At 34.4% G+C, this 22,380-nt stretch overlaps 1 protein-coding gene across 1 annotated transcript in view; it reads left to right on the top strand.

Moving 5' to 3' along the window:
* Positions 1–22,380, top strand: part of EML5 (EMAP like 5) — a 240,776-nt gene that overhangs the window by 194,278 nt on the left and 24,118 nt on the right. The window contains 7 exon segments of the mRNA XM_043989871.1: positions 400–420; positions 8,789–8,962; positions 11,139–11,347; positions 14,163–14,320; positions 20,652–20,766; positions 21,346–21,534; positions 21,728–21,900. Coding sequence (XP_043845806.1) covers positions 400–420; positions 8,789–8,962; positions 11,139–11,347; positions 14,163–14,320; positions 20,652–20,766; positions 21,346–21,534; positions 21,728–21,900 — 1,039 coding nt within the window.

Genomic DNA, 22,380 nt, shown 5'->3' on the forward strand with positions numbered 1-22,380 from the left:
TCTCATCCCTTTTAAATTTCTCTGTTAGAGTTTTGTATAATTATAACAATACAAATACATAATTAAAAAATATGTAAATATTGGCACTGTTTGCTCAAAACCTTTTTTTCCTAATGGGTTATGCAGCTAAAAAATTTGGAAGACTACTGCTATAAATATCTGAAATGTGTTATGGCTTTTTTGTAATAACCAAAGGAAAATAATATCTCAGATTTAACTTATCTAATTTATCTTGGGCTATGAAATAGTACAGTTCCTATTTATTGTTTCATTTTTAAAGCAGGAATTATAAGATGACCTAAAAGCTAGTGTTGATAAATCATAATTTAAAAAATTTTTGTTCCTTATTATTCATATTATTTATGATCTAATGATTTTTCTGCTGCTTTTTCATTACAGGAGACTCAGCAGACATGTCAGGTAAGGGAAGTTAAATTCTAAGATTTTTCAAATTAAAAGGGGTTATTAAAGTAGTGATAGTCCAAAATTGTATAAAGTAATAATTCAATAAGCTCTCATTAAGTACCTACTATGTGCTAGGCACTGTAATAGGTACTGGAGATACCAAGGCAAAATGAAAATAATCTGCCTTTAAGGAGTTAATATTCTACTGAGGCAAAGTAACATTTACAGAAATAGATTAATAGAAAATAAATACAGGGGCAGCTAGGCGGCTCAGTGGATAGAGTACCGGCCCTGGAGTCAGGAGTACCTGAGTTCAAATCTGGCCTCAGACACTTAACACTTACTAGCTGTGTGACCCTGGGTAAGTCACTTAACCCCAATTGCCTCACTAAAAAAAAAAAAAGAAAAGAAAAAAAAGACAATAAATACAAAGTAAACTCAAAGTAATTTTGGAAGGAAGCATTAAAAACTGTAAGGATCATGAAAGGCTTCTTGCAGGTCCTTGAATAAAGGAATTCTAAGAAACAGTTGAGGAAAAAGAGTATTCCAACCCTGGAAGACACAGCCTAGGCAAAGGCACAGGGAGATGGAATGTAGGCCAGTTTAGTGAGAACACAGTCCAGATAACCTGTGAGTAGGAAGTAATTTGAAGGCCGTCTCGAAAGAGAGTTTGGAACTAGACTGTGAAGGGCTTTGTCTTACAGTTTGTATTTTATCTTTGAGGCAATAGGGGGGTCCCTGAAGTTTTTTGAGCAGTAGGGTGACATGGTCAGACCAATGATTCAGTAATATCAATCTGTTATATGTTGGAAGATCAATTGAACAGAGGGGTAGTGAAGACTAGATTCAGGTAATCAGTTAAGAAGCTATTACAGTAGTTCAGGTAAATGGTGATGACTGATAAAGAGAGGAACAGTGGTCATAGTCTTTACGTAGACTATTAGACAAGCATTTCTCTAATTAATTTGGCCACAGAACTCTTTTAGAATTGAAATATACTAGTGGGACACATAAATGCTAGTTTTAAAGATTCTGGGGGTAAAAAAATGCCCTTGGAACAAAGAAGAAGTCTGGTCAATTTTAGAATAAACGAAGCGGAGCCTACTTTCATACTGATTAATTGATGGATGTAAGTATAAAAGTGTATGGAGTAACAAGGTATATGAACATCATTTCCAGAGTTGTTCAAATTACTATCACTTTAAAGTCCAATATTGATCTGAAGCTACAGGATCTTGATACCAAATAGAAATGAATTCTTTCTCTTGTCTAAAATATATTTAAAATTTAGAAAGAACATAGTTCAATTCTCTAATAGATAAATGATCAAGAAATATGAAGGATGCAAAGCAGTTGATAAGTATATTTGAAAAAATTTTCAGATCACTTATAATAAGAGAAATGCAAATTAAAATAACTCCAAAATGATGCTTCACTTCCATCATATTGGCAGAAATGACAAAAAAAGGAAAGTGTTAATTGTTTGAAACACTGTGAAAAGACCGGAACACTAATGCACCATTATGTAAAGTTTGGAGCTAAACTGTTCATACCTTTGGCCCAGTAATACTGTTGCCAGGCATATATCTCAGATAGGTCAAAGGCAGAGGGAAAGGTCCATTTTTGTAGCAAAGAACTGGAAACAAAGTGAAGTGCTCATCATTTGGGATATAGCTGAACAACTCTAGTTTATATATAGTAGAATATTACTATGATGAGAAATGATGAACATAATGGATTCAGAGAAACACAAGAAGACCTGTATGAACTGATGCAAAGTGAAATGATCAAAAACCAATTTATACAGTTACTACAAAAATGTATAGGAAACTACCTTTGAAAGACTATGGGGCTATGGTCAGTGCCAGTCATGACTGATAATATCCCTCCCACTTCTTAGCAGAAAGACAGTGGTCTAGAGTATCTGAATGAGACATAAATTGTTAGACATGGACAATATGTTTATTTTACTCTAGTCATTTGTTACAATTTGTGGGGGCAAGGGAGAAGAGCTGGTGAATAGTGATATTTTTTTAAAGAGTAGTGAGTTAAGGGGGCAGCTAGGTGGCACAGTGGATAAAGCACTGGCCCTGGATTCAGGAGGACCTGAGTTCAAGTCCAGCCTCAGACACTTCATACTTACTAGCTGTGTGATCCTGGGCAAGTCATTTAACCCTCATTGCCCTGAAAAACAAAACCAAAAAAGAGTAGTGAGTTATTTTTTAAAACAGACTAGAGCAGAAAGTTCAGCAGAGGACACAAATAAGCAGTGAAGGTTTATGACCAGTTTAAATTTAATATACCCTTTTAAAAATGCTACATATAATAGAAGTTGACAGTCTCGTATAAAATCCTCCTTTTCTGATATTTGTATTTTGACATGTTCATCTTTATTAAATTCATAATGAAAAAGAAAATAATTTTTAAAGATAGTACTTTTTACCCCTTGAACTTAAAATCTAGGAAGTAGGTTTAGTCAGTTTTTCAGTTAATAAGCATTTATCAAGCACCTACTATGTTTTAGACACTGCTAAATTTTGGAGATGCAATGGGAGACATAAAGAAAATCTTTACTCTATAGGGACTCACAGTCTAATTGGGGGGGGCAGCATGCAAATGACTGTACAAACAGAAAGAAGGCATTAGAATTAAGGTTTAAGAGATTAGGCTGAATTTGTGATATCCTTGTGACATAACTGGGAGGTTACAATTTTTAAAAATGTAATTCAATCCCTGATATATGTTGTTTGTGTATATGTGTATATACACATATATTTGCATATGCAAAAATCCTTGTGTAGTGATTACCACTCAATCATCTTAACATAGTAGATAGATGGCCAGTCTTAGAGACAGGAAGATCTGGATTCAGGTCCTGCCTTCAACATATACTAACTATGTAACCATAAGCAAATCCCAACAGCACCCTAGACACAGCTTTCTAATACTATATAGGTGGGGTTCCCAATACTAAATAAATCACAAGTCTGTTTTTTCCCCTCCACACACACATTGTTATTGGACAAATTATGTAGTGATATACTGTTACATATTTAAATTTTGAACCTTTTCTATCTTGAATTATTTATTGATTTTTATGTTGCTTTAGGTTTTTCCTTTTTAGTCAAAAGTTTATGTAACTAAGTAATGGAAACCAAGGAGAGCAGGGATAAGAAACTAGAATGGAAACTCACTTTATTGATTGTAGTCTTTGGTTTTTTGTTTTGTTTTGTTCTTTGGCAGGGCAATGAGGGTTAAGTGACTTGCCCAGGGTCACACAGCTAGTAAGTGTCAAGTTTCTTAGGCCAGATTTGAACTCAGGTTCTCCTGAATCCAAGGATGGTGCTTTATTCACTGCTCCACCTAACTGCCCCTACTGATGTAGTCTTAAGAGAGTTGCTTGAAAGACTAAAAGGCTAAGTCACTGACTCTTCTCAGCAATACAGTGGTCCAAGATAGTTCTAAAGGATTCATGATGGAAAATGCTTTCCAAATCCAGAGGAAAAAAAAAAGAACTATGGAATCTAGATGCAGATTGAACCATAATATCTCTATTTTTTTTGTTTTTCTCTTTTGAGGTTTTCCCTTTTTGTTATTATTCTTCTAGCACAGCATGACTAATGCAGAAATATGTTTAATGTGATTGTACATATATCACCTATATTGGATTGCTTGCTGTCTTGGGGAGGGAGGGGAGGGAGGGAGAAAAAAATTGAAACTAGAAATCTTATAAAAAAAAAACCAAATGTTTCAAACTATCTCTACATGTAACTGGAAAATAATAAAATACTTTTATGGGGAAAAAAGGCTAAGTCACACAGCCAGTATATGTCAGACACAGGACTTGGATCAATTCATTTCTAATTCTGAGAGCAGCTTGCTATGCTTTATATTCTGCTGCCTCTTGAACTAAAAAATCCATAATTAACAGAGTAGACATAAATGTCCTCTGGATGACTGTGCTTTAGTTTGGTCTCTTGTTTCTTAAGACTAGTTTTATCTTGCACTGCTCCTTTTTTTCTTATAAGGCAATAATAGTCATAATCTTGCACCAATCTGATCCATAAGATGTAGAAAACAAGTCTTCTAACACAGTGTTGCCTTTGGCTAGCATATTTTTCTGCTAGGTAAATAAGTGAAATGTTCACTGATTAATATAGTTTTTAGATTTTCTTGGTCTCCTTGTTATGGCAATTGATTTACATTGCTTAAACTTCATTTGAAATGGTTACTATCAGTGTCAACATCCTTTCCTTTATTTCCCATCATTAATGTCAACAACTTGTCCAAATAGAATATATTGGAGTAGTTTGGATTATACATGATATATTTTTCTGATTTTTATTCTTTTAACTTTATATTAATTTTGATCTTTGTTCTAACAAGTTTCATCTGACAGTGGACAAACAGTTACATCAAGAATTATCTATTGGGGCAGCTAGATGGCGCAATGGATAAAGCACTAGCTCTGGATTCAGGAGGACCTGAGTTCAAATGCGGCCTCAGACACTTGACACTTACTAGCTGTGTGACTCTGGGCAAGTCAGTTAACTCTCATTGCCCCATTAAAAACAAAAACAAAAATAAACTGATCTATTTCCTCTGTTAAAATACAACCAATTTCATGTTGTGTCAGTCTACCACTTTCTGATTCCTTTCTCAAAGAAAAGTATTCATGACTTATAGGTATGGGCTATTGTATATTCTTCAAGTCTTTGGTCTTTCTCTCTATTGAATCCTAAATCATATATTCTAGTATTCTTTTTTAGTAACCTCACCTATCCCTTCTTTTCTATTGAAGTCACCAAATATGAAAGTTTATGTTGGATTAATTTAAGTATCTTATCAGAGTCTTCATTGATTTTCTCTACCCCTTTATCCTCTGCAATAGATGATGGTGAGCAAACTGCAATTATTTTCATGGTGGGGTTTTTTGCAAGTATTTGTCATGAGTATTGAAGAGTTTATTAATAGCACAAGATGACCCAATGTTTAATGAAAAAATGTTTCTTGTTGCCTTTAAAAACACAATAAAACTAACTCTACCAACTTGTATTTGCTTTTCCGAGAAGAACTGCAAACTATCCTTAAAACATGGTATAACTGATAGAGTCTTAGACTTTCAGTAAGAAAGACTTGGGTTCAAATTATGCCTTAGATACTAACAGTGCCTTTAGGCAAATCATTCAACTCCTTTGAGCTTCAGTTTTTTCATGTATAAAATAATAATAATAATAATAATAATACCTACATTACAGAGTTGTGAAAATCAAATTAACTAACCTGAGGTATTAGTAGTTTTCCATTTTTATTGTCTGCTGCTTTCATTTATAACAAGAATGTCAAAACTCATATTATTTAGTTCCTTTACTAACATGTCCTGGTGTTGGTAATTGCACAGCAATCCCACATTGAGTATCAACAGTGAAGGTAATGTTTATAGATTGCCTGAAAACTTTGTGATTCTTAGCCTCCTCTCTCCTATCACTCTGCACTTAACACTACAGAAGTGAAGGTAGGGCACACAACAGAGAACCATTTTATAAGGCCAAAGAATAGATCCCCAAAATGCCAGCTGACTGGCGATGATCCTTTCTGAACTTAGCAAGGCTCAGCCTCAGATAACAGAGTCTGTTGCCAGAACTTCACTTGAAGCTTTTCTACTGTTGGTAAAAGTGGCTAGAACTTGTTCCCCACTGGGTTAGTCTTCAAAAACCCAGGGTCACCTCCATACCATAATGAGGCATCAAAAAAAAGACAGGTGAAGGAAACCTGCCCTTATTTTTTTTCAGGGCAATGATGGTTAAGTGACTTGCCCAGAGTCACACAGTAAGTGTCAAGTGTCTAAGGTTTCATTTGAACTCAGGTCCTCCTAAATCCAGGGCCAGTGCCTTTTCCACTGCACCACCTAGCTGCTCCAACCTGCCCATATTTTTACAGGGAACCCTTTTCTTCATAAGAATAGCAGAACTATCATGTCCCGGATGTGCTTATAGAGGAAGGAGAAATGGCTCTGAAGAAAACAAAGATAGGAAAAGAAGATAGATTGTACCAAGTAAGGACAGGGAAAGAAGCCTCTGCTGGAAGGGACGTGGTTTTGTTGAGACATTGAGGGATATATTCTCATGGTATCTTAAAGAGTAGAAAATATTAAATGCATATAAACTAAAATATATTACAATCAGAAAGGGGACCAAGAGAACATTAATTACTAATAATCTATGTGTACCAGCTCACCTGGCCCACTATTTCAGGCAGACTCCAGCTATACCTAATTTCTCTCTCTATTCCCTTTTGATTTTCTCAACAGTCTTGACAGCTGCTTGACACCCAGTGTGTTCCCTTCCCCTCTCTCCAGTCTTAGAATTGGAAGAACTGCCTCAGTCTCCTTCCTCATGACCCCACTCATTGTACTAGCAATTTTTCAAAGTGCCCATTGCCAATATATGTTGTGTCCCCATTAGAATATAAATGTAAGCTCCTATAGGGAAGGGACTAGCTTTACTTTTGTATTTTTATCACTAAATCTTAACACTGTGCTTGGCACATGTTAAGTGCATTTATTTCATTTATTCAAATCTACTTTGCCTTCTTTGCAAAATTTTATGAGAATAACCTAAAAAGAAAAACAAAAGCAGTATAATAAATATGCATAATCAAAAAAGACTAATTCTCTATATTGGCCATATCCAAAAAATACCTGCCTCAATCTGCTTCCTGAGATCATCACCTCTGTTTCATGAGGTGGGTAGCATGCTTCATCACCAGTCCTCTGAAATCAATGTTAGTCATTTGCATTGATCTCAGTTTTTATGTCTTCCAAAGTTGTTTTTATAATGTTGTTATTGTAAAAAGTGTTCTCTTGTTTCTGCTCACTTCATCAATTCATACAAATCTTTCCAGGTTTTTCTGAAACTTAACTGTCATCATTCCTTAAAATATAATAGTATTGCATTCATATACCATAATTACATTCATGTGTCATAATTTTTCAACCATTCCACAATTGATAAGCACCCTCCTTAGCTCGTGGTTACTTGCCACCACAAAAAGAACTACTGTAAATATTTTTGTGCGTATTAGTCCTTTTCTTCTTTCACTGATCTCTTTGACCTAGTAGTGGTATCATTTGGGATCAAAGGATATGCAATTTAGTTACAAATTGCTCCCCAGAATATATTGTCTTGGATATGCAAGGAATTTATTCAAATTTATAAGTGTAAGCCATTTTTCAGTTGTCAAATGGTCGATGTAGATAAGCAAGTCGTTTTTTGAGGAAGAAATCTAGTCTATCAACAGTAATATGAAAAAATCCTCCAAAATATTAATAATTAGAGAAATGTAAGTTAAAACAGTAGTAAGGTTCCACTTAATACCTTTCAAATTGATAGAGTTGACAATAAAAATAAATATTGAAGGGTCTGTGGGAAAACAGGTGTATTAATGCACTAATTGTTGGTGAAGCTGTGAATTGGTCTAGCCATTCTGAAAGGTAATTTGAAAGAGTCATCGATAAAATATATTTAAGTAAAAATAGAATGAAGAATATATTAAAACCCCAGCTCATTTGCTATCTCCTTGAAGAGGCTTTTCCTAGTTACTTTACATGCTCTTGCCTTCCCTTCTAAGGTCATGTTCTGTCTATTCTCTATGTATTTTGTCTGTATCTAAGCTTATTTTATGCCATCACTTTCTGGGACTGTTAAATTAGTTACTGGATATATTTTTTCAAAATTCATTTGGATATTATAAATAGGATTCATGGAAAATGGATGTTTTCAATGTGTAAAAATAGTCATCATGTTCAGAAGAATAGTTATTTTAAAAATTATAATAGCCCAACACTGGGTACAAATATTTAAAAGAAAAAAAATAGTAAGCAGCAAAAAACCGTAGCTATACATCAGTATAGCTAGCTAGCATCAAACAATCTATAATGGCTTTAACATACCTTTAGTCAGTCTTTTTAGTTTCTCTTATCTCTCTTTATCCGTGTTAATTGTACAGTCCCAAGAATAGATTATAAATTTGGGCTTAAGGAGTTTCAAAATTATAGTGTAAAATGTAAGTAAATGGCCATATTATAATGTGCAAATTAAATAAATATTTAATAAATACCTTAAAACATTACCTTAAGCAGAATCCTTTAACTGTGTAAGATTTAAAGTGTACTAAAACTTTTGGGATATCCTGTATCTTCACATTGTATTCACTTTTTTCTTTGGTATTTTAAATTGTAAATGTTTTTTATTATCACTGAGATAAAATATTGTCCTTAATTTCATTAATGGCTTCACATTTCAGAGATTGCGTACTGTTTGTAGAAACTAAAACAGCATTTGTAACAAACCAAAACAGACTTGTTTTTTCATTTGTTGTTTAGCTACAGCTCCTTCTATACACATCTGGGATGCCATTAACAAGCAAACTTTGTCTATATTACGATGTTACCATTCAAAAGGAGTATGTTCTGTCAGCTTTAGTGCTACTGGCAAACTATTGCTTTCTGTGGGTCTGGACCGAGAACATACCATTACCATTTGGAAGTGGCAAGAAGGTGAGAGAGAGAGAGAGAGAGAGAGAGAGAGAGAGAGAGAGAGAGAGAGAGAGAGAGAGAGAGAGAGAGAGATTTTTCTTGATAAGTTATGTTTATAGAGAATACAGTTCAGAATGAATTTTATGTGGTTATATTAATTTCATGATTTGCCATTTTTTATAAATAACCAACATTTATAGTGTCTACTATCTGTATATTTATGCCAGCATTATTTTAAGAAAAGCCAATAAACCAAAATAGTAATTCTCTTTTATGAGAATAATTTTTAAAATAAAAATAAAAATGCGACTATTTAAAGAAGCAATTATTCATGTTGCAAAAGAATTTGCCAGATAATTCCTTTCAATAATGTGTTTGTGGATAACTGATTCTACAAAGAAATTGGGGAGGGATGAATAAACCACTGCCAATAGAAATAAAAATAAAAATAAATAATCAGAATAATAATGAAAAGTCATTGGGGAAATTGTTTTAATTTACTAAAATTCTGTTTATTTAAAACTTTTTTAACATTGTGATGTGAAGTGAAATACAACTTCGCAGGGGCTTCACGGTTAAACAAAAATGTTGCAGTGCTTGCTTTGCAAGAACTTATGGTTTGAATAATGAAGATTGTGGCTAGGATGCAACTACTATGTGCTGAAAATCCTACAGCTCAGTGAACCTTACATAATCAAACTGCTAGGGGATCGCAACAAGAAAACTAGGTATACTTTCTGGTTTTCAGTTACAACCTTTGAAACAGGTTTTGATTACTTTTAAAACTTAATCACCTTTATAAGTCATTACAACAAGCTGAAAACAATTCAGAAATGTTCCAAGTCAGTAACCCAAGAATACAAATTGCTCAAAGAAAATGACCTATTCCGTGAAAACTACTAGGAAAACTAGAAAGTAATTTGACAAAAATCAGTTTTAAGCCAGTATTTTACACCACATAACATAAGTTCAAAATGGATGTGCAACCTGAATGAAAGTTTAAATGATAAAAAAAAAAATGAGAAGAGAATAAGATCAAGTACTTTTCACAGCTATGGTTATGCTATCAAACAAGGGAAAGAAAATCATAAAAAATAAAATACCATTTTGATTTCATAGAATTGAAATATTTTTGTAATGCAGCAAGAATAATATGGGAAACCATCAATTAGGAAAAATTATTTGCAATTCTATTTCTGATGAAGATCTGATAACTTCGGATAGGGATCTGACAGAATTAATTTAAATACATGAGACCACAAAACATTCTCCAGTATTTATGGCAAAAGCACATGAAAAATAGTTCTTAAAATAATTGAAAACTAATTTCACCACATCAGTAATAAGAAAATGTAATCAATACATCTCTGAGGTTTCGTCTCAGCAAAGTTGGGAATAATAATGTTGGAGGTCCTTCTGGAAGATAGGCATACTGACATATGTTCTTGGTGGAAATATAAATTAATCCAGCCATTATTAAAAGCAATTTGTAATTTCCCTTTTTAAAAAGTGGCTAAACTGTCTATATGCCCACTACTAGGCACTAGGCATATTCCAAGGAGGTCATAGGCACAAATAAATAATAAATATATATCAAAATAACCATAGCATCACTTTTTATGATAACAAAGTGCTGAAAACAAATTGAGTGTCTTATGGGGAATGGCCACATTAATTGTGTTATATAAATGTGAGGAAATATTACTGTAAGAAATACAAATATGTAGAATCCAGAAATGCATAAGAAGATATATATGAACTAATGCAGAATAAAATAAGCAGAACCAGAAAATAACATGCAATGATTATACGATAATGTAAAAAAAGATGAAGAACAAGAAACTGAATCCTTTATAAACATAATAGCTAACTTTCACCCTGGAGAATAACGAAAAAATTAACTTCCCTTCAATCATTGCAGAGATGAGGAATTGCAGGTATAGAATATCACATACACTGGCAGACCCAGAAGATATATTTATTAATTTTATTGAGCTGCCTTTTTTCCCTTTTTAATCATTATTACAAAGGATGGCTTGTGTGTGGGAGGGAGATGGATTTAGGAAAAAATGTGTTATAAAGCAAACAGTATTAAGAAATAAGATTAAGTTTTAAAAAGCAATGTTTGGTTTTTTTTTTTGAGAATTTTCAATTTGATACCTTTATAGAGTTTTTTGTTGTTGTGTGTTGTTATTAGGTGCCAAAATTGCCAGCAGAGCGGGTCACAGCCAGCGTATTTTTGTAGCAGAATTCAGACCAGATTCAGATACTCAGTTTGTTTCAGTAGGAGTGAAACATGTCAGATTCTGGACCTTAGCTGGAAGAGCTCTTCTTAGTAAGAAAGGACTGCTGAGTACAATAGAAGATGCCCGGATGCAGACGATGCTAGCTGTAGCTTTTGGAGCAGTATGTATCATAATTGAGCTTTAAAAAAAAGTGTGTGTGTGTGTGTGTGTGTGTGTGTGTGTGTGTGTGTGTGTGTGAGAGAGAGAGAGAGAGAGAGAGAGAGAGAGAGAGAGAGAGAGAGAGAGAAAGAGAATGAATTTAGCCATTCTTTGTATCTTTGTATATTAAGTGTATTTCCCTAAACTTCCTTATTTTTTATGCAATAGCTTATATAATCTCTTAACCATAAAATATATGTATCTCTTCACATAAAACCTCCCTGGCTCTTTCCCTCATATTCTTATTCTCAAGTAGGAGGAAACATAAAAGGAGAGAAGGAAATAGTAGCTTATTTAAGTATCAAGGCAGAGTACTGGATAAAGCTTTGAATCAAGAGGACCTTGATTTCCCCACCTTAGCTGTTTACTCAGTTGGGTGATCAGGGCCAAGCCATTTACCCTTTTGGAGATTCCTTTTCCTCCTCTTTAAAATGTGTTTGAGAATCCTTAAACTGTGTCTATAGTACAGGTTGTGAGAAAAGTACTTGGTGTTAAAGCACACTATAAATGTGAATTTTAATATGATTATCACTTTTATATATCATCAGTAATCAGAGTGTTTATTTCTACATAAGGAAGACAAGTGACTTACTCAAAATCACAACAGGGGACAGAATAAACAGGCATCCAGATCTCCTAAAATATATCTTCTTTCAGCAGTTTTTCATATTCCTGAAAAGTGCCTCTCATTGATAAGGAGCAGCAAACCATTCCTGTACTCCTACAAGAAAGACAGTTTGTGATGTAAAGGTTGTGTTTGTTTTTAGGGTTTCCTCTACTTTTTAGGTTTCAGGTTTGTGTTTTAAGCATTTTTATAACAAAGGAAGATGAACCATGTGACTTATACAGCCTTAATTCAATTAAACAAATGTTTACTTAAGTGCTTCCTAATTTAGTATAAATGGTTTGTGTGGGAACACAAAGATGAAAGTGGGGATATACTGTGGTTTGTGTGTGGATATAAAAATGAAAAAATAATGCAATCCTTGCTCCGGGGGAGAAATTTTACTACCATGCACATGCATACATACATACATACACACATTTATAAATGCATATATGTATACATATATATGTAAATAGGAAATAGGTAAGACATGTACAAGAAATAAACACGATTTAGACTATGACCAGGGTAAAAGAGAGGTCCAGATACAGTGCTCTAATAAAATTTTGAGAAGGGAGAATTTGCTATGGGGGGGGGGGGATAAGGTAAGACCTCATAAAGGAAATAGGTCACAACTGGTTAGGTCTTAAAGGAGAAGAATGTCAAAAGGAAGAGATAATGAAAAAGTATTTTCTCTTCCTGAGGAATGGCCTATGAATGAATGAAGGCAAGGGACTGAGGATAGGATCAGAAAGTAGCTAGTGGTCTCAAAGACTAGAATGTATACTGTACAAAGGAAAGAAAAAGATTGGAAAGAAGAAAATAAGTCTGGAAAGTATGATTAAAGCCAGGTTGCAGAGAGCCTGCCATGCCAGGCTAAGGGTTTTGTATTTTCTCCTATGAGAATATAGGGAATTGACATGATTTAAGATTTGAGAAGATTGTGGGGAAAGTTAGGTGAAGGATGGAGGGGTCAGAGATACTGATTACATCTCCATGTGAGATTAGATATGCTTAGGGCCCCTTGTTCCTGGGAGGAAAAGGGAGAAACACATGAAAGGAGAGGAGAAACAACCATACTACACAGAGGAGTGACTGCTAATGAGCAGTTACTTGCTTTTATCCTTTTCATAGATCATCAGTAAGCTTCAAAAAAAAAAAAAAAGCTGTGCTAGAACACAATTTGGCATTTTAATTGGCTACTAAGCTTCAAATATGTTAGTAAAATTTAACTTTATAATTTGGGGATTCTTGATGGCTAATCCAAATTTAGTATACATAATAAAATAACTGACATTTATAGCACATTTTAAAGTTTGCGAAGCACTGAACTTAGAATTTCATTTGAGGCTCACAAGAAGTAGGTCAACTTGTGATTTTTTTTAATTACAACTCAAGATTATTCACTTCATTAATTAAGATTAATCATTGAGGAATTATGATTTGCTTCAGTGTGGGGAGCACATAGTGATAAAATCATGGATCTATAAAAATGTTGATGAAGACAACTAAATCCGGAGAATTCCTCAAACATGATTTTAGCAATTAGTTTCAATCACTTCTCTGACTTTATCTTTTATCAAAACTATTGAAAATAATAACATTGAGCTGTTGCTCCATTTCTTCAGGACTTTCATGCTCTGACATAAGTTCTTTTTTTCCATAAAAGTATTTTATTATTTTCCAGTTACATGTAGAGATAGTTTTCAACATTTGTTTTTATAAGATTTCTAGTTTCAAAATTTTCTCCCTCCCTCACCCCTCCCCAACACAGCAAGCAATCTGATATAGGTTATATATGTACAATCACATTAAACATATTTCTGCATTAGTCATGCCATGTAAGAATAATCAGAGCAAAAGGGAAAAAACTCAAAAAAGAAAAACAAACAAAAAATAGAAATAGTATGGTTCAATCTGCATCTAGATTCCATAGAATTTTTTTTTCTGGATTTGGAGGGCACTTTCCATCATGAGTCCCTTGGAACTATCTTGGACCATTGTATTGCTGAGAAGAGTCAAGTCTGACATAAGTTCTAACCAACAGTCAAATAAAAAATAGTTGGAGAGGAGATGTTTGCACTAAGAAGTCATGTTTTATATTAAAATTGTTTGCATCCATTATTTTTCTCATTTGAATCTTTTGATGAGTGTATTTTTCCCCTTTCAGAATAACTTGACATTTACAGGTACCATCAGTGGAGATGTCTGTGTGTGGAAAGACCATGTTCTGTGTCGTGTTGTGGCCAAAGCTCATAATGGACCTGTCTTTGCGATGTATACAACCCTTAGAGATGGGCTTATAGTCACAGGTGGCAAAGAAAGACCGTAAGTGTTATTTTTTTCTTATTTGAAATTTTAACTAGAATTGTCAACTAAATGGAAACTTTAGTTGAATATGTATGAATATTTAAGAGGTTGCCACTTATTTAGCTATATAAATCACTCTCTTTTACTTTTTTTTTTACCGTGTCAGTTTTTTTCTTCTCACATACTTTTCTTCTCTTTGTTTCTTCTCTTTATTATCTCCAATTTCTTCCTAGTATAAATTAATTTGAACTCTAGAAACTCTGTTAATATGTAAGATCTTCAGAGCATTGGTCTCATAGGCCTGTATTCGACTACCAGTTCTGCCCTGTTCTTACTAATGAGATGGCCCAGGGTAATCCCTTAAACTCTTGAGTTCCAAGACAAAATTTTTTCATCTGTAAAATGAAAATAACATACTACTTATCTCAGTTTATTTAGACGAAAAACTTTTACAGTATTATTGTGAGTGAGATTTTCCCTACCCCTTAGTTATGAGATTTAATATAGTTAAAAGTGATTTAATTATGATGATAATTAGCATATTAATTGAAAATTTGTGATTTGTTATATTTAGATATCTTATTTTAATTGCATTAGTAGATCAAGTCTCTCTCCTTACTACTTAATAATGTCAGATGATACTTTCCAATGTCAAGCATTAAGTAATATCACAAGATACAATAGTGAGCAATACTATATTTTAGTTATTTATGTCATTCTTGACTCAAGGGGGTCATGCAGCTCACTAGTGATATACTTGATTAGAAGTGATCATGCAGCTTATGACCCTGTTGCCACAAGGAGGCTGATATGAGTAATGGAAAATGCTAACATTTGTAATGTAGGCAGTTCCTCTATTTCCTAAGAAGATGCTTTAATTTTAGATACTTTTTATTTACTATTGTACAGAAGCATTCAAGCTCTGGAAGGGGCATAAAAACTTGGATTTTGTAAGTCAGGGTCTTTCAGGTCCAACCCCTGAATGACCAGCTTTATTGTGAGATAGGCCTTCTCTCAATGAACCTATTTTCTATGGCTTGGAGACTTATTTGTTTCTGTTCCTCCATTGGACTTAGAAATTTTTCCGACATTATATAATGTGTGTCATGATCATTTTAACTATAATCCAATTCCAAGTATTAGGGGCAGCTAGATGGCGCAGTGGATAGAGCACTGGCCCTGGACTCAGGAGTACCTGAGTTCAAATCTGGCCTCAGACACTTAACACTTACTAGCTATATGACCCTGGGCAAGTCACTTAACCCCAACTGCCTCACTAAAAAAACAAAACAAAACAAAACAAACAAAAAAACAACAACAAAAAAAACACAATTCCAAGTATTAATCTCCTTCCACATACCTAACATAAACATTTGCAGAGAATTTTCCTTTAGTGAATACATATCTTCAGATATCTTTTTTTTTTTTTAGTGAGGCAATTGGGGTTAACTGACTTGCCCAGGGTCACACAGCTAGTTAAGTGTTAAGTGTCTGAGGCCGGATTTGAACTCAGGTACTCCCTGACTCCAGGGCTGGTGCTCTATCCACTTCGCCACCTAGCTGCCCCTATCTTCAGATATCTTAATAATTACCTGCTATTACTATTTCTGTTTGAAATAAACTTGTCAGATCTATATGATCTGACTGTGATTATATAAGCCAGTGGCCTACAAACTTTTTTAATCATGTATTTCTATCAGTAAAAACTTTTTAACCCATACTCTGATGTTTATAATTATTTATAAATTATGTAGATATGCTTTTATATGAATATACTTTGAACATTATAAAACAAATAGAAAAATGCCATAAGTATGAGATAAAAAAATTAACAGTATTTTGGATAATTATTAATGAGAGAAAAAATTTTTGTTCTTGAGAACAATGTGATTGAATATTTTTCATTATTTTTAATAATCCCTATGTATTTCCTAGAAGGTAGGCAGACTCAAATAATAGTTACTAATTAATCAGTCAATTTGATTGATATATCTAACCAAAGAGATAAATGTTTGGATACTTTTTTGCAAGATAAACAATATAGCAATCAAGTAATAATCGGTCATAACATTTAGTGAACATGAAAACTTTTCACCAAGAACCATGTGTATCTGTAGATAATCATACATCATACAAAAATAATAAGCAAAAGTGAATTGTCTCTGATTCTAACTCAGCAGAAAGTTTTCCAAATAAATCCATATTTCTTAGTTTTCATGGATCTGCTTAGAGAGTGATAGCATACCTTAATTTCCTCTTCCTGTTTGGATTATTTTTTGTATGAGTGTGAGGAACCACAAGAAGACAAGTTTGGCTGGATTGTAGAGTAAAAGAAGGGGAATAATGTATAATAAGGCTAAAAAGGTAATTTGGGAACAGGTTATAAAGGCCTTTACATGCCATACAGAGGAGTTTTTATTTGATTTTAGAGGTAATAAGGAGCTAATGGACTTCAGAGATGGGGAGAGTATGACATGGTTGACTTGTGCTTTTAAAAAATCTCTTTGGCAAGTGTGAAGAGTAGACAAATGGGGAGAGATTTGAAACAAGGGAAGTCATTATAATAATGCAGGCAAGATGGGGTGAGGGCCTGGTGGCTTTATGATTGGAGAGATGCAGGAGTTGTTATGGAGATAGAAACAGTAAGTTTTTGACAAGTGCTTGTAAATGTGGGGTGAGTGAAAGAGAGGAATTAAAGATGGTAACTAACTTGTAGACCTGGGTGATTAGAAGGATGATGGTATCTACCCTTTACAGAATTATGAACATTTGGGAGAGAATTTGGTTTTGGTGGAAGGATAACAATAGATAGAGAAAGTATTTATTAAGTGCTTACTTTGTGCCAGGCACTATGTGCTGGGAATACTAATACAATCAAAAAAGACAGTCCCTACCCTAAAGTAACTCACATTCTAATGAGAGAAGACAACACATAAAATGATTTGGTAATGGTGGGGAGGGATACTTTTTTTTTTTTTTTTTTGCGAGGCAATTGGGGTTAAGTGACTTGCCCAGGGTCACACAGCTAGTAAGTGTCAAGTGTCTGAGGCCGGATTTGAACTCAGGAACTCTTGAGGCCAATGCTTTATCCACTGCACCACCTAGCTGCCCCCTAGGGGAGGGATACCTTTGAGGGGGCAAGGTCAAGACTCAGGAGTTGAACCCATAGAGAAGTGAGCATGGATGGACTAGGAACTTCCTGAAATGGTTTATCTACACCTAAACTCACTGATCAGAGGAAGGGGCCACAGGTGTGGAGGCTGCTGAGGTAAAGGTAGAAAAGCCTGCAGAAGCAAAAATAAATGGAGCAGAATGGAATGAGGTGCATGGTGGAGATTCTAACCCCTCCACACTGGCTTATCCTGTGCAGTTCACTCTGTCCCTCCTAAAATGAAAAGGGAGTACTAGGAAGAGGTGGGGTTGCACTCACTTATCACCACCTTATAGAGCCAAGGGGGAGGAAGCAGGGGCATGGCAGATATAGAGTGATTGGGGCTATGGTGGAGATTTCCCTTGATAATTACACAACTGTGACTGTGGGTACATAGGACAGGGTTAATTTATAGCTTCTCTTAAGGGCTGAAGTCTGGTTCAAAAAGGTTAGGAGCTTACACAGAGTTAAGAGTGAGATTAAGGGATAATGGGCATACTTGTATTGGAGATGAGCATCACAGTTGCCTACCTACCAGAGAGCATGAATATTGAGCCTAAAAATTGGCCTATTCTAACAATATAACCAAAAACTTTGTTACTTAAAATGTTTTAGCAATGTAAACTGAACTATCTTCTCTTCAAGTCTTCATATATACTCTGGTAGGTACAGAATACTGTAAGGAATTAATTATGATTTGGGGTTTCTATGACCCCATCTTTGGCTAAAATTAGAAACCCTGGCGTGCGCCTGTATGTGCTGACCTCACGCCAGATGCCTGCACGCCTACATGGGCCTGGCCAAATCATAATGGGGGCAGCCAGGCGACTTTAGTGTCCAGAAGCTGGCTGGCTGGCAGCTGTAGAGCTGCCTGTTAGTTTTGTCAATCAAAGTTGCCAGCCAATTAGCTTGGGACTGTGTGTGTGGTTGGCCCTGTTCTGCGGTTGGCCCTGTTTTGCGGTTTCGAAGGGGTTTTCCGGAGGAAGCCGTGGAGGAGAGAACTCACTTTTGTAGTTACAAACCCCAGAAAGCTTAATGCAGTATTGCCTTTTTTTTTTTTTACTTCATCTGCATGTTTTATATTCTCTACTTTAGATTCAGGCATTCCTACGTCTCATTCCATGTTTGTGCCATCTAATTCCATCAAATTTTTCTTTTAGCATAATAACAAGCCTCTTTTTTGTCCTGGCAGTGTTTCCTTCTAAAGTGTTTTTCCTTTTGTCTACTTTGTTAAGAGCTCTTAAAAAAATAACACAACTGTTAACAATATGATGTACAACAGCATACAACATCCACACATGACAGTAGGTTAAGTGCAGAATGACAACATAGCAAGTTAAAACCCTTAGCTATTTCACACGTTACATTAACTAAATTTTGGCCAGCATTAAATGTGACCTGGTATTTTGTAGTTCTAAATCACAAAACTGAATTTTGCATGATTCAAACTCGAATGAATTGGAATCTAGCTCTACATTGTCATTTTTTTGTTGTTTCTCCCACTAGAATGTGAACTTCTTGAGGGTAAGGACCATGTTTTTGCCTTTATATCCCCAATGCTCAGCACAGTGCCTGGCACCTAATAAGTACTTAATAAGTGCCTGTAATAATGACAATGATGAAGATACTGACTACAGTCTCTTAAAATTATTTTTAGAATGTATTTAATGAATTTTCTTTATTTCCCACAATGAATAACTTTCAGATCAGTTTAAAGTACATTATTCTTAAGCTATTCTGTATCTAAAAATAAACTAAAAGGGAATTCTAAACAATGATAGCAGTTATTTTAAGTTCAAGGACAGATTCCTATGGTATTCCGCTAGAGATCTCCTTCCAAATTAATCAAGCTATTAAAGTTTGGTCATCTAATCAGTTGTCAGTACACTCAGCTGTACTAATACCGAGACTGCATGCTTCAGTCTTATCCACAAGGATACCATAAGCAACTTTGTCAAATGCTTTGCAGAAATCAGAGTTAACTATATTTATGATGTTTCCCTAATCTACCAGCGTAGTAGTCCTGTCCAAAAAGGAGACATCTCCTGCAGGTTGCTGAGAGCTTTAGAATTAGGCTTCCTTGGGCCACTTTGACTCTTAGAGCTTCAGAAATGTCTTTACCCTTTTAAGACAGCTTCTTTATAACCAAGAGAACATTGTACACAGAGACAGCAATATTGTTTGATGAATGACTTGAGTATTCTCAACAATACAGTGATCCAAGACAATCCCAAAGGACTATTGATGAAACATACTATCTACCTCCAAAGAACTGATAATGATGGAACAGACTGAAGCATGCTATTTTTCATTTTCTTTCATTTTTTTATCTTTTAATCAAGTTTTCTTGTACAAAATGACAAATATGGTAATGTTTTACATAATCATACATGCATAACCCCTATCTGATTGCTGCCTCAGGGAGGGAAGAGGGGAGGGAGGAAAAGAAGGATAAAAATTGGAACCCAAAACTATAAATAAAAATGTTTATTATTAAAAAAAAAGAAATCTTCCTTGCCTCTTTCTTCCTATTCCTAATATTAGAGGGATATGTCCTACTTACTCCCTTCAGGCCTGTAAGCTTAATTTCTTCCTTTTCAGTTTTATATTCCTCTATCCTCTACATGAATTCTTAATTATTGTCGAACTGTTCTACTCACTGTCCATAGAGCAAGTAGGTGTGCACTACAATTTAGTGTGTTTAGTGGAGAAAGTGTTAGACTTGGATTCAAATCCTGGCAATGACAGTTATTGTATGATTCTGGGCAACTCACTTCACCTTATTGTGCCTCAATTTTTCTATCTGTAAAGAAAGAATAATATTTGCATTACTTACCTTATGATATTGTTATGAGAAAAGTACTTTGCAAATTTTCATATTTTATATAAATGTGAAATGTTAATATTGATGTTAATAATCTAGTCTGGAATTTTAAAGATAAAAATGATAAATGATTTATATCTATTATATATTGAGAATATAGAAGAAAATTATGGAGTACCCTAAGATTAACATTGCTCAAAATGAAGTTATTTTTACATTAAATTTTTTGGACAAAGATTGTTTGATTTTAAAATATCAGAAGAATCTGATTTGAAATGGCAATGCATTTCATATCCTTTTAAATTTAATCAAGACAGATCCAGTTATAACTGATATTTAGCCTGTTATTTAGGTTTGGGTTATTGTTTACTTAGGTCAAAAGAAGGAGGAGCAGTTAAGCTTTGGGACCAGGAGCTGAGAAGATGCCGTGCCTTCAGACTAGAGACAGGACAAATTACAGATTGTGTTCGCTCTGTATGCAGAGGCAAAGTAAGATTTTTTAAACTTACGTTTATTAGATAATATACCAAGGATTAGAGAGTAATTTTTGTTATAATCTTCTTACCCATTGCTGCACTTCTTAGCATTTGTCACTGAGACTAATTTACTTGCCATTTTTGTTTTGCTACTTCTTTAACTCTGCCATCTTTGATGTAATAGTTAGATGTAGAACCATTGTATCATTGTAAAAGGTAGAAAGTGATCCTCTTCACCTTCTCTATCTATATTTAACTCTGCTTGTTTTCTTGAGCTTACTCCCACATTAAGTAGATTTGGATTCAGAAAACATATGGCTCATTTTATAAGAACATGTTAAATAGCATGATAACCAATTAGCTGATCACAGAAATGCTGTATACAGTGGCCATAGACTATATCTCTAACACAATTAACCATATTTCAGTGTTTGTTCCTGGTTACAGGAAGAAGTGGATAAAATTATGGTTTGTTCAAAACTGGGGTGGGGGTATTAAAAGCCATATATCCTCCTGATTGTGAATCAGTAGTCATTTTTGTATTAAAAAGGATAATATGTAGCATAAACATAATATTTTAACTGTTTTTCAGGGAAAGATACTAGTTGGGACTAAGAATGCTGAAATAATTGAAGTAGGAGAGAAAAATGCAGTGTGTAACATTTTAGTTAATGGTCATATGGATGGACCAATTTGGGGACTTGCAACACATCCTTCAAGAGATTTTTTCCTTTCTGCTGCAGAAGATGGCACAGTGAGACTCTGGGATATTGCTGATAAAGTAGGTACAAGTAGTTTAGAAAGCTGTTAATATTTTCAAGCATTGGCACAATGATCCTGCATTTGTTAACATATTATTAATTTGTTAACTATTTTCTCAGAAATTATATTTAATAGTTGACAGCCTTTGGAAAAACTGATTTGTACATGATATCTAATTTGAATCCTCTGTGACTTTGTCTATTCTCATGCAGAAGATGCTAAATAAAGTCAATTTGGGTCACGCTGCCCGTACTGTGTGCTACAGCCCTGAAGGGGACATGGTAGCTATTGGCATGAAAAATGGAGAATTTATCATTTTACTGGTGACTTCTCTAAAAATATGGGGAAAGAAAAGAGATAGAAGATGTGCCATCCAAGACATCAGGTTAGTAAACATATCAGCAACATTTTACTTAAGTCACCATGAAATTCAGTATTTGGTATGAACATAGAAAAATGTCACACCCAGGATTCTGTGTCTGATAGTGACACTAAGGTATATGCTGGCGTTCATTTTCAGCTTTTCTACCCACAAAGATGCTTAAACTTTACCAAACTGAAGATTATTTGCCACTTTCCTGCCAGCTCAAAAAGCCATATGAGATATTTCTTTGTTTTAACACTGATAAATTTGGTATCAGAGCCATGGCCTCTTATACCTAGGAAAATTTACTAACTCCTTTTTATACATAATTTTTTAAAATGTTAAGTAAAATTGATCCTAGAGTGCCACATAGAAGTGTCCCTTTCTTCTCTGCTTTCATTTCTTGTCTTTAAGCCAGTCTCTGTAATTCCTTTTCTTCTATACCTGCAAGCTCTTAATGGCAACTTAAGTCTTTATTCCTATGGTTTGGTTTTGAATGTC

Source organism: Dromiciops gliroides, chromosome 2 (assembly GCF_019393635.1).
Source record: "Dromiciops gliroides isolate mDroGli1 chromosome 2, mDroGli1.pri, whole genome shotgun sequence".
NCBI lineage: Eukaryota > Metazoa > Chordata > Mammalia > Microbiotheria > Microbiotheriidae > Dromiciops > Dromiciops gliroides.